Source organism: Polypterus senegalus, chromosome 13 (assembly GCF_016835505.1).
Source record: "Polypterus senegalus isolate Bchr_013 chromosome 13, ASM1683550v1, whole genome shotgun sequence".
Lineage (NCBI taxonomy): Eukaryota > Metazoa > Chordata > Cladistia > Polypteriformes > Polypteridae > Polypterus > Polypterus senegalus.
In genome coordinates, this window is record NC_053166.1 from 73,997,434 (window position 1) to 74,010,578 (window position 13,145).

A 13,145-nucleotide genomic window follows, 5' to 3' on the forward strand; every position below is an offset into this window, starting at 1 on the left:
TCAGTCATGTATACAGTACATCACGTCAAAAAAAGCACGATTTGGCATAAAGCTTTACTAACTTTATGAATCTAAGACAGGATACATTTGGTTCTATACATATTATCAGTATGGCATTGCTACATCATCGGTGGTGACTATGATAGGTGTTCTGCTGGATCAATTTTTATACATAGTGATTTGATCATAATTAATGGTCAGATTCTTATCCATCGTGCAGTATTATCAGGAAGGTGCCAGTTCAGTCATAGCTTCATTCTGCAGCTTGACAATGACTCCAAAGAAATTGCCAAAATTATTTAAAAAAAAAAAAAAAAAATTCACTGCAAGGAAAAGAGGAACAAGAAGTCCAGCATTAGATTGTATGGTCCCCAATGAGCCACAATCTAATCATCGAACCAAAGTCTGAGTGGATCGTTAGCAAGTTCTCCAAGATGCTTGGAACAACCTACAACCCAAATACCTTAATCTACAAGGACTGTAGATGTTTTTAAAACAAAGTGGCTTAAAAAACCTATAATGGCTGGAGATTTTAGTTTCCTATTAAATCCATGTTAACTTTAGTCCTCGTCAACTATGACATTAACATCTAAAATGTCATAATGTAACAGTTTATTAAACATCATATTCTTTCTGATTCATTTTCCAGTACATCATATTTACTCAGGAATTGATTATAGTTTTTTTTATCAGTAGCTTAATAACCTTTGTTAAATTCTGCAAGCACAATATTATTGTCTCTCACCATGCTTCTGGTCTGGACCTCAAATCATTATGTTGAAATTTGTTGATTTATAAAACTCAAAGTATAAAATTTTTGTTATTTTTTCTGTAATGTTGTATAATTTCCATGTCACACCAAATCTCCTCAGGTATTCCTGTATGGGTTAATTTAGCTAAACTGCTAAACTTTATTACCCTGATGCTTCAGATCACAGGTAAACTGACAGCTGCAAACTTTAGAAGCTGTTTTTTGTTTTCAATAGTGTTATTTATGTTTTCCAGGTGACATACCAATTGAAAATCCTCACTACAGCTATATTCTCCGTCCTAATGTTACGGAAGAGCCTGTCTCGCCTTCAGTGGGTGTCTCTGCTGCTGCTGTTTACAGGTGTAGCCATTGTACAGGTACAACAGGAAGGAGGTCAAAAGGAGGCATCCATCTCCAGTGAAAGTCAGAACTACAAAGTGGGCCTGGCAGCAGTCATTATGTCATGTGTGTCTTCTGGCTTTGCTGGTGTCTACTTTGAAAGAATACTTAAAGGAAGTTCTGCCTCAGTCTGGATAAGGAACATCCAGCTTGGAATATTTGGCACTCTTCTTGGACTGATAATCCTGTGGTGGAATGATGGGGTGGCAGTTACTGATAAAGGGTTCTTTTTTGGTTATACCCCTTGGGTGTGGTGTGTCATCTTTAACCAAGCTTTTGGAGGCCTTTTAGTTGCTGTGGTTGTCAAATATGCCGATAACATTCTGAAGGGCTTTGCTACGTCCTTTTCTATTATTGTATCAACAGTTGCTTCAGTTTACGCATTTGGATTTCATGTGGACCTGCTGTTTACTTTAGGAGCTGGCTTAGTGATTGGAGCTGTCTACATGTATAGTTTGCCCAAAGCCTCTGCATCTTTGTCGTCGTCATCATCATCATCTTCATCTAATCCTTCAGGCAGCGTAAGGAACCAGACATCAGATAAAGACCCAGAAACAGATCCTTTCCTTCCCAAGTCAGTTCTGGTGAAATGAGACTTCCTACTTTATAGCCTGTCTGTCTAAAATTTCTGCTTTTTTTTTTTTTAACATGCTTAATTTTATTAACTTATTTTCCTGTTAAGCATAAAGCCACAGCATCCTTTTTTTGTGACCTTTTTCCTCTGCAACCAAATGGCATATACCTCATTTTATTAGTGTGGAATATTCCTACTTACACACATCATAATCAAGATGCTCTTTTTTATGATTTAAAATGTCTGCTGCAAACACTATGAATGTACATTTGAGATTATGCATTGATAATTGAAATGGAAAGAGCCCTGCCTTTTCTATACTGTATGTTTACTTGCACCAACACTTCTAACATTAATGTTGGCTCTCTGTTTCTACATTTAGAAATGAACATCAACACTCTGAAACCCTTACCTTTTTCTGAGTTAGCAAATGAAACTAAAATATGTAGTTTGCATCACATTTTTACATTTTTGTGTGTGTGAGAATAATTAATTGCTTTAATGAAATGTATTAGAGAGCTTTAAAACTCTATAGTAAGAAACCAATTGAGGAAACAATGTTTAGGGGAGCAAACTGTAAATAACTGTACACATTAGAAGGCTGATGATCAGAAGACTTTGAAAGAAGGGAATTTGTTTTATGGAATAAAACCTTCTAGTTGTATATTAACTTAAGAGTATCCTGCCATACAGTAATTAGAATAATTGTAGCAGCATTTCATTTTAGCTTTCACATTTTACATTTAATATACTAAGAAGTACAATGCCTTAATGGTTACTGTTGCATCACATGAAGGAAATATTTCTATAATCATCGGTTCTTCTGGAGTTGAATGGTTCACATCATTTTATGCCTTGTCAGACGGAATTTACAGTAGTTATTAATTCTGCAGTTCCATTCAGAATTATCTTTGCAAGAGATTAGCAATTGTAACAGAATTCTCAAACATGAAAGCTTTCTTGTTCACAAAAATGGGATGCTTTGCCTTTCAGAAGTTACCATTGTTTGAATAAAATACTAACTTGTAAATAGTTTCATGAAAACAAGGGTAAGGGATGGGGTGAAAAACTTAAATCATTAGACCTTTTATGGTCCTGATTTTTACTGCTATGAGTTTAAAGGTCAAGTGTCAAAAGTAGTGGGTTTTCAGTGACTTATTTTTTATTTTTTTATATAAAGATATATATAATATATGTGTAAAGAAATTATTAACAATAATTATGAGCTTCTTGGAAGCTGATTTATTAAACAGGAATTGCATATTTATGGGAATATAGAAAATTTATAAATTCACTAGTTGCAAATTATACAGATTTTAATGTCAGTTGACAATTTCATCAGTCAGACTTTCCAAAAAGTGCCAACCTGAAAAAGTACAGTTGTATGGTACATGTTGGTCATCTTGCTGTCTACTAGTACTGTATCTCTGTATTAACTCATTGAAGTCACATGAAAGTCTTACAATTTGTCCTACCTATGGTCTACAATAAAATGAAATTATACCTGACTGTTAAATTGCTGCACCACTGTTTCATATTTATATAATAATTGACATGAAGTGTTTTTCATTATTATTTATGCTCCTTATTGATATACACTTTCAAGCAAAATTATTACATAATTTTCTTCTTGAGGCACTAGTTTATTTTGATTATATCTGGATGCTTAGAGTGTTGCAGCATTTTTGTGCCATTTTGCCTAGTGATTTTCATTAATCACACCTATATATTTTGAGCACTTACCGTTTACCTATATAGCTTTATTATATTCATACAGCATCATAAGTACAATAAACTCTAGAAACAATTGTTGGATGAAATTTAATGTTTACTGGAAATTATCTCAAGCTCACTGCATTTTTAAAGCCAATTAACTTGTTGCCAGACAGTACTGGGGGCTATTTGAAATTAATCACTGTATGGTGTGTTCTGCCTCAGTCTTGGCCCGGTTTGATTTATTTCCATGGCTCATCACAAAGCACCATGTCTAAACCACTAAGGATATCCCACTACACATCTGGTAGTCATGGACATGTGCTATGACTGTCCATAACTCGCTAATTTAAATGAAGGTTAAAAGTGGATAAAACTGGAAAAGCTGTGTAGAGTTACAAAGCAAATTGCATGGCACATTTATCTGGAAAGTACCATATAATAAGATATTTAATTACTTATTTAATTAGCACATTTTATGTTTTCCAAATTCTTTTAAGATCCTTGTAGTTTTCTCTCCGATATGCTAAACACTATTTGTGTGCTTACACTTAATACATGTTTTCAGCATAAAAACATCACTAATCACATATAGGTGGAACCTTACACATTTTGATGTAAGCTATTGTCTAAAATTAATACAAGCATGATTTCTGTGCAGTTTTGTATTCCTTCCTCATGCGTAGTTGGTTTACAAAGCAGTCTTTGTTAACATAGAAAGATGCACATATCATTTGTATAACATTCACAGTGATATAGCCTTTATTTAGTTTTTATTTTTTGCTCTGGTGGAATGTGTGTTTGCTGCTATCAGATCTGAGAATGAGTATCAGTAGAATGTGTTTCCTGAAAAGCAATATTTCAATTCTACTTGATCTTTAAGCTCAACAGTGGAACAGCAGGAACAGTGCTTTTATGTAAAAATAATTTGAAAACTTTTATTTACAACTCAAACTAATTGCATGCCAAATCTAACAAGCTTTATTCTAAAAAAAAAAAGCTTTATCTACTTAACTGGTCTGAATGGGCACAGGAATCTGATTAAAAAGAGAGAGAAGAATGAGTGTTCACCTGTTTTTCAGCAGCCTGAAAAGAGGTCTGTTAAATTACTTCCAATGTTTTTGCGGGGGCTAGTCATGAATAATTACCATAGACTAGGGGTGAGCAGTGTCGGTCCTAGATGAGCCGCTCTGGCTACAGGTTTTCATTCAAACCCAATTGCTTAATTATAAACCAATCCTTTACAATCTCAGACCTTATTTAATTTTATTGCTTGTTAGTCTGCAATGTAAGGATCTTATATCATCTCATTTTCTATTAAGCATTTTAATAAATCAGTGCATGATGTACACACAAAGATGTAAATTGAAACAAGCTAGATGGTGAACTGCTGACTGCTTTGTAATTTACATCTTATTGTTAATAAGAACCCATTAAAACAGTGAATGCAGCTGTTTAAGATTGAAATAAGCAATTAAGGGCGGGGAACCTTAGCAATTGATACCACTAAAATGAAGCATTAAACTGTCACTTAAGCAATAAGTGCATCATCAGCATTATCTGACTTCTCATTAAGAAACTGGGTTGGAACAAAAACCTGCAGCCACTGCGGCTCTCCAGGACCGACATTGTCCACCCCTGCCATAGGCTACCAACCATTGAAAATGCAACATTTTTATGCCTGTCCAAAATAATGTACATTTCTCCTGTTAAAACAGATATTTCATTATGTATTGTGTAACAAGCTTAAGACTAGATTCGAATAATATACAAGGCCTTTTTATTCACAAAATCTGTGAAATGTAATTTTTTTTTTAATATAATATGACAACATACCATAGAAATATAGTTTGCAGTAATAATGATAAAATGTACAAACACTCAAATGTTAGAACACAGGAGTATATAGAGTAGAGGTATATTTAGTATGAAATACTTTAATAACAGTTACATTTTGAGTTCCTTTATCAAATTAAGACTTGTGAGCTAGTAGAAGAGTACTTGCAATTATTCACAAGCATATCTATTATATAGTAAAACACAACTCTGTGTGTGTGTGTCCGCCTGTCTATCTGGTCCCACCAAGCAATTGGCCAGATTGATTGATTGTGTTTTAGGGAAATTCCATATTTGCAACAGAGTTGATCAAAAGGTGCAAATGTTAATTATTAAAGATTTCTAAAGGTTGAGATGTCAAGTGACTTCTACAAGTCAAATATGTGAAGTTGAATGCAGAGTTAGTTCGAAATGAAACGAGACGGAAGTTTCACTTCTTTAAACTTTTGTCTAAGTAGTATTAAATTGGTGATAATTACTGTCGACTGGAGCACAAAGCAAAACATACAAAGTGGAGTACTTACAAGATTTTCTTTCGAAGTCTAAACAGGCAGGAGCATTTTCAGTTTTTCCTTCTTTCCAGTATTTTCAATTTCAAATATTTAAATCCCGGTAGTATGGCTGGAGTTACGTAGCACCATTCCACTTCCTGCTTTCAGTCAGTGTAGTTTCTTATTTTTAATATGAGGTCTTTATATCCTCCATGTGTACAAACTTACAAGAGGATGTTCATTTTAACTAAATGTATTTTACCTGCTAAAAAATAAGTTTAAAATGATTTTTAAATTTCCTTGTTCCTGTAACTCCAAAACAGTTCAAATGTTCTGTAATGGTCAGCAGAAAGTATTTAAACATATCATGTCGAACCAGTAATTTTATCTGGAAAATGCACATGTTTTTCCAAGTTAATTTTAAGTGCACAGAATTTGTAAGAAGTGATGTAATCAAATTCCTTACGTTGTAATATGCATCCCTTCCAAAAATTTTCCAGAAACAAATGACCAGGAGTTTGAGTGTAATTGCAGTCAGCCTTGGTAATCTGTGGACAGCCTCACTGGATTACACATTCGGATTACACATTCTGATCATAAATAATGTGAATTTATATTGTTTACCAATGCAGGGGCTTCTGGGCTTGAGTACAATATTTTGATCCAGGCACAAATATATGGACCAAATCCAAATTTGTGCAATACAGTTCTGAGATATCTCCATTCTACTATATCAGATGCTTTTTTCTGGAAGTGGATTTGCTGAGGAAGTGTATTGTATGTCAACAAGCGGTGAATGTTTGATAATAGCTGACTGCCTTTAACAAATCCAGTTTACTCTTGTGATATTATTATAGGGAGTACTTTCTCATTACTTTTGGCTAGAACCATTGCCAGTACCTTAATGTCATTAATCAGTAATGAAATTGGTATAAGGTGCAAATTCCAGGGGTCTTTATTCTTCTTTGAAAGTAATGTAAAGCGTGGGGAAAAAGATTGTCTGCCTTAGCAGTTTCGAACATTAGTAAGCATCCTTTTGTAAAATTCCATTGTATAACCATCCAGGCCTGTAGCATTCCCACTTGGTAAGACGGTCAGCATTCCAAATTTTTGATTTGTGTAGATCTCCTGCGAGTAGTGCATTAAGTTGGAATTCTAATTTATCAAAGGAAGGATTAACATGGGCTTCTACTTTATTATACTCTGATGTATAAGTAAATCTTACTAATATTCCTGAATTACTTTTGTTATTGCTTTTATAGACCCAAAGTTTGACCCTCTGTACATTTTTAATATCTACTATTGTGTTTTATGCTATTCTTTATGTATTTGTTGAGTTGAGCTCTTACCAGCTTTTTCTCCATGTTCATAATTAAAATATTAGGCTTTATAGATTAATTTCTCCAATACCCCAGTAATTAGAAGATTAAATTGTCTTTATACTGACAGTCTTTTTATGTAGTGTTGCTATGGGTGAGATTGCATATTCTTTATCAACCCATTGTGTCTAATTTTCAGTTTATTTTTTATGAGATGAACACCAGAGTGCCACTCAAGTTATGTCAAAATGCAATGTTTTATTCTGTTGTTGTTGTTTCTGTATAGTTTATGGACATATTTCTTAAACATTTTTAAAGAAACACTTGATGAAGAGAGAAAATCTGTGTTGAAGTCTCCAGCTAAAATTGTTGTCTGCAATGAACCATGATGGATAGCCTGCCATTGTGGTAGTTTATTGACAGGCTGTAGTGTCAGAGAAATATTAAATCATTATAATCAGCAGAAAAAACAGCTTTGAATTTGTTGTTGGTATGAATTAAATACAGATCACATGTTTATTCACTCTTCTATTCACTTCTTGATAAGTGAGTTTTTATTTATTTATTTATTTATTTCTGTTTTGGGGTAACTTTCCTCAAGCAGAATGATAACCGTGTTGGCAAGACAGGTTTGCTTGAGCCCTGCTGATTTACATGCAACTCTCATGGCATTTCACCAGTTTGTATTGAGGATCTGTTTTCCATCATTATTGATCCTGAGTTGCCTCGAATATTGCATGTTGTAATCTTTTTATTTGCCCAATAAAAGGTGTCATTTGCTTGACTTCTCACTACATTCATAATGGCTAACACGGTACAACACCCCATACTACAGATATCTCAGTGAAAACAGAAGTTTCTTTAAAAATTTCCTTGTAGAATAAGTGTCCCAAATTTCAGCAAAATGAAAGATGAGTTGTTTCATGGGGGCCAGCATACATGATGGCAACAGTAGGTGCTTTTTGAATTATATATGAACTCACTTAAAAATAGAAGAAAGAAAGTGTACTTTAAAAGCTATTTTCCACCAGTCAGGTTTAGCTTACTCAAATGAATTTCATATCTAAATGATTGTGGCACATATTACTTATTCTGGCAAGCCTTATAAGTAAATCCATTATATCCATATTCCAGTTCATTGGTAAATGCTGTACTAGTTTTGAAGGTAGAAGAGTTTTTTTCATTTCCCCCTGTCTTCAGAAGAGCTAAAGGTGTAGGTGAAGCGAGCATGCCGAACTGCACACCACTTTTTTTTAATAAGAGGTCCCCTTTTAAGCGGTTTCTACCGTAAAGTTTGGAAAGATATAAATTAAATTACTGTCAAAAAAGATTTCTCCTTTCTCTCTATATGGAATATCACATTGTCTTTTTCCTGGAGTTTATCAATTTTGACAATGAATGCTCATGGTGAATGCTTCCCAGGTAAGCGATAAACTCTTTTGACTTCTAGTTTTTCTGTGATGATGCCATTCACTTTGACTTTTTGACTGGGGGTAAGGTTACTGTTTTTGACTCATTTTTAAGTATATGAAGTTTAAGTATAAAGAAAGAAATGTAAACTCTTGGATATAGCAGTTTATGTGCTTGATTTCATAGTTTGAAGATATATTTTTAATTTACAAATTTCTCCCAAAAAATCATTGTTTCTTTTCTTTGCATTATCTAGAATAGAAGGTAAAATCTGCAGTTACATTTTCTTATGATAAATGCAGTGACAAATGATTTTGCTTTAGAAAATCGGTGCAAAGTGCACAATGGTGGACTACTTCAAGTAAGTAAAGTATTTTAGCAAGTCCAAGTTTCTCCTGTAAACTGAATCATTAAGAAAGCCACTGTTCTAGATTATAATGCTTTGGATATTTAAAATATAAATGATAATTACAGTGCTTTGCAAATGTGTAATTAACCTTTAGTGTCATTTTTTGATAGAAGAATAATAGTTTTTCTATGCATAAAAGGATATTACCAGAATATTTTAAGAAATTAAATACCATGATGTCCTAAATAAATATATTTTTCTCAATATATCCTTACTTGGTGGAAGTGACATTAAGAATTTACTGCTGAGATTCATCTTGAATCACTGTCTTCCAAATTTTAACACTGACTTTGTGATTCACTCCCCCCACCCCCAGTCTTTAGCCAAAATGACACTGACACTGTTTCTTAAGAATCAACATTAGACAGTATTTATTCTTTAATTGTTTAATTTTACTGATAATTGTACTACTAAAGGTGACATTTATTTGCATTTGTTGCTGTGTCATTGAGTCTTTCCCCTAACTTTGGCATCTGCTTTACTTCATCTTATTAATTGAGAGAAGCGTGCCAAACTTAATTGGTGAAAAGCATAACAATACATTGATTCCTCCGTCACTCTGGAAAATATTTGTGATGGTATTGCATGGCTGTTGTTTTATGCTGGTGATCAGTGTAAATGTTTTGTTTTTAGACAGTTCATTCAGTGTCTCACCTGTTATGCAGTATTTCTTCTACATGTGATTACACTGTATGTTATATTAATTGGCAGCTAAATTGTCCAATTGGATGGTACAATAGCACTGTAGTTAATGCTGCTACTTCATAGATCCTGCATCTGTTTTTTGAAAGTATATCTGGTTGTTGTCTGTGTGCCATTTGCAAGTTATTCCCTTATCTGTATGGGTTGATCTTTGGACTGTCTGGTTTTCTTCCCACATTCTCAAAGATGCACACATTAGGATTATTGGAAACTATGTAGTCCGTGTATGATTGAGTGCATGGGTCAGTGCTGAGTAGGCCATTGTGATGGACTTGACAACCTGCCTAGGGTTGTTTCCTGCTTTGTGCCCAGTGCTGCCTCCATAGACTCAAGCACCCCCATTAATCCTGAATTGTATTGTTTGTTTGAGAATAGTATGAGATGGTGGATTTTCCTGGAGTGAAAATGTCATGCAAGTATTCCCTGTGATGAACTAGAGCTCCACCTGCGTCTGCTTCTGTCTTGTTGATGGGATAGGGTTCAGCACCCCCATGGCCCTGTAATGAAACTCTGACTGCATGTTTTTTTTTTTTTTGGACCGCCATTTGGGTAAATATTTATGACATTTTACTGTGCAGATCCTCTAATGTTCTTGCTGATTTCTGTGTAGCACATTTGGCAAGTTTCCTTCTATTCTGCTTGAACATCCAACTTGATCTCTGTATTGACTATTTTCTTTCATACACATTCCTGTAATTAATAATGAAATGATTGATATTCTACAACCTTGGAATAATCTTCTAAACCATGTTTACTTAATACTTCTCAATCGTGCTATTCTTTACATGTTTTTGTGAAGTTTCTTGTTCTATAAGGTTCCTTTATCAGTAATTACAAGCTTATAGATAAATATATTTACTCTAAGCTCATATAAAACTCATTTGATTGTTCACAGGTATACAGCAAAATTTTTATAAACCTAGTTTCACTCTGCCTTGATTAGTTCATGCTACTAAAACACATCAACATATGTCATACACATTATCAGCATGCATTAATTAACATGTACATACTGCACATTTTCATTCTAATCCTATGTGCTAGCACATTCAGAAAACTTGTTAAGAAAAATTCACTTTTGAATTGGTCGCAGTCTGTTAATACTTTATACAGGGGAGAATGCGAGAGAAATTGTGGATATCTATTAGTATGATGTGCAGTTTGGATCCAACCATAGTCAATGCAAGGAGGCATTAAGTATAGCAGAGATTCAGATACAAGAATCAGTTAGAGTCCAAGTTTATTTATTCTGAGCTGTGCAAATTAGGTAAACAGCTATTTGGTGATAACTATCAATTTTTCCATTACAATTGCCCATCCTGGAGTCATTTTTAAGTTTTATTTGGGTGTCATTAGCTTACACGTAGAATTTTGAGCCATGCTAAAAAATAAATACAAATCTAACAGCCAGTATAAATTGTATTTTGTTTATAAAAGAAATTAATTATTTTTCCCTATTACTGTTTTTTTTTTTTCCTTTTAGAAATCCAACCAAGGAAAAAGGATGCTAGAACTTGGCCAAGAGGTTAGAGGCAACATCTGTCAATGGAAAATGCCTTCACTAAGTGATCATTGTCAGAGATATTTCAGGAATATTCATTTGGATTTTGTCATATGTGCTTCTGCTTCAGAGTATGTCTTCTCATATATGGTCAAGCGTTTCTGAATGTCTTTTTTATTTTAGCTGACAAACCAGCATCCAGAGGTTAAGTATTATGTGAAGTTTCTAATGTTGTAAGTGAATGCAAGGTACTTTTAATATTCTACAAAAGTGGCATTTTTATAATGAAATGACTTCCGTGAACAGTGAAGCTTTATCTGTTTTTATTGTCTCTTGTTAATAAATTTAACTACCTTAGAATTTATACTTTTAACTTTTTTTTTTACTGACAGCAATGCTTTATAGACTGTAGAGCTTGGCAGTTTGAGTTTGTTTGACTAAGGATGTTGTGCAAGGTTATAGAAAATAAGTAAAATTTAATTCTTATTTCTATGCCAATGTTGGAGAGCTTTAGTTGTCCTTTGCACCATAATAAAATTATGCAAAATAGTGACATGTGACCTCTCAGATTAGGAAAAAAAATATTTAGAAGAGGTGAAGGTATTCCTGAAGCCAGATTTCTGTGAAAATTGAAAATGATCAGCAGATTGTGATCCATTTGTTTGGAGTGGCCACAGATTTAAAGAGATAGAAAAACACCCAGGCCAATTGAAAATCACTTGGAAGTAACAAGGTTTTTGTAATTCAGGTGCTACGGCAACTGATTTCAAATTAACTAACAGTTTGCAACAGTGAGGTCAGGCTTAAATATCAGCAGCCCCTACATTGTCCCCCAGGTAATATTGCATCTCTCTTGGAAAGACCAAAGTTCTCCAATGTATAAGGCGTGCATTGAATTTGGGATCCTGAGGTGGTTTGTCGTGGCATGGGTGTTGCAGCACATGGTATCAGTGCATGCTCATGACTGCACCTCACCACATTAGCACCACTGTGAAGGAAAATTTGGGACAAAGTTTTCTATTCAAATAAAACTTTCTGCTATGCATTACATTGCTTGTATAGACTGCTTTAAAGATCTGGCTTTAATCTACTAAAGTGTATTTATCATCCGACAACATGATTGATCAAAGTAAATTTGAAAGTTACTGTTCCATTCATGTCCTGTACAATGCATATTGGAGTAAAGATGAATTTTTAAATTCTTATATTTCTGTTAATATGAGGGTGCTATTTATTTTCTGTTTCAGGCATTACATGCTAAAGCATTTGTGCTTCAGTAAAGCAGAGTTGCAATACAGGCAATATACAGCATCTGGATAAAGGTCCCAAGTACTCTAACGACAAGTACAACTCTTATTACATTTATTGTACGCCTAAGAATAAGGCACAATTTCACGTGCATGTAACAGGTTTCCTAAAAATATGTATTTGAATGTTTAACAAAACTGTGCAACACCTCTTACAAGGGTGATTTACTACCATAGCAGCTAGGTATTATTTCTTGTTATAGAGTCTTTTTTATACTGTATGTTAGATATTTTTAGATTGCTTTATTTATCATGTGTATGATACAACTTCAATATTACCTCAAAATTTTATGTTTAAAAGTTTCATTAACTGTCTAGTGCCATGTGAATTGAATCTTCATTTTTACAGATGTTGTTCTCTTTTTAATGTATTTGTCTAATAGTAGCCCTCTGCTCTTTGAACCTTGGATCTATTAAATTGCAATGAGTAATGTTAATAAATTAAACCAACAATGTTTTATGAAAGTAAGAGTTGGTTCTTTTGTTGGATTTAGCTTGTCTTTCAAACTAGCCCTCATCAATCACCTACAGAAAATATCTGAATTTCCTTTTTGTTTTACAATAAGACAATGCAAGCATAAATCCTACAGTCTTCCAGAAGAAGAACTTATCAAAGCTCCTTTTCTGGATCAATAAATCCCATTTCGGCATTGCATAAAGGGCAAGAAAAGAATCAATTGGATTGGACCACTAACCATTGCAGGTCATACTCACTCATACCAGATTTATTTAG

The 13,145-nt window shown here is 33.8% G+C and overlaps 1 protein-coding gene across 2 annotated transcripts in view; it reads left to right on the forward strand.

Annotated features, from left to right (window-relative positions):
- slc35a2 (solute carrier family 35 member 2) overlaps nucleotides 1-12,877 on the forward strand; it is a 73,672-nt gene extending 60,795 nt beyond the window's left edge. The window contains exons 4-5 of one of the 2 annotated variants that reach the window (XR_005636321.1): nucleotides 1,006-8,854; nucleotides 11,088-12,877. Coding sequence is in view for 1 of the 2 variants with exons in the window: in XM_039776204.1 (XP_039632138.1) it covers nucleotides 1,006-1,724; nucleotides 11,088-11,115 (747 nt within the window). In the remaining variant the exon portion in view is untranslated. The remainder of the gene's footprint in view (nucleotides 1-1,005; nucleotides 8,855-11,087) is intronic. The other variant, XM_039776204.1, reaches the window with a different exon arrangement.
- The last annotated feature ends 268 nt before the right edge of the window (nucleotides 12,878-13,145 follow it).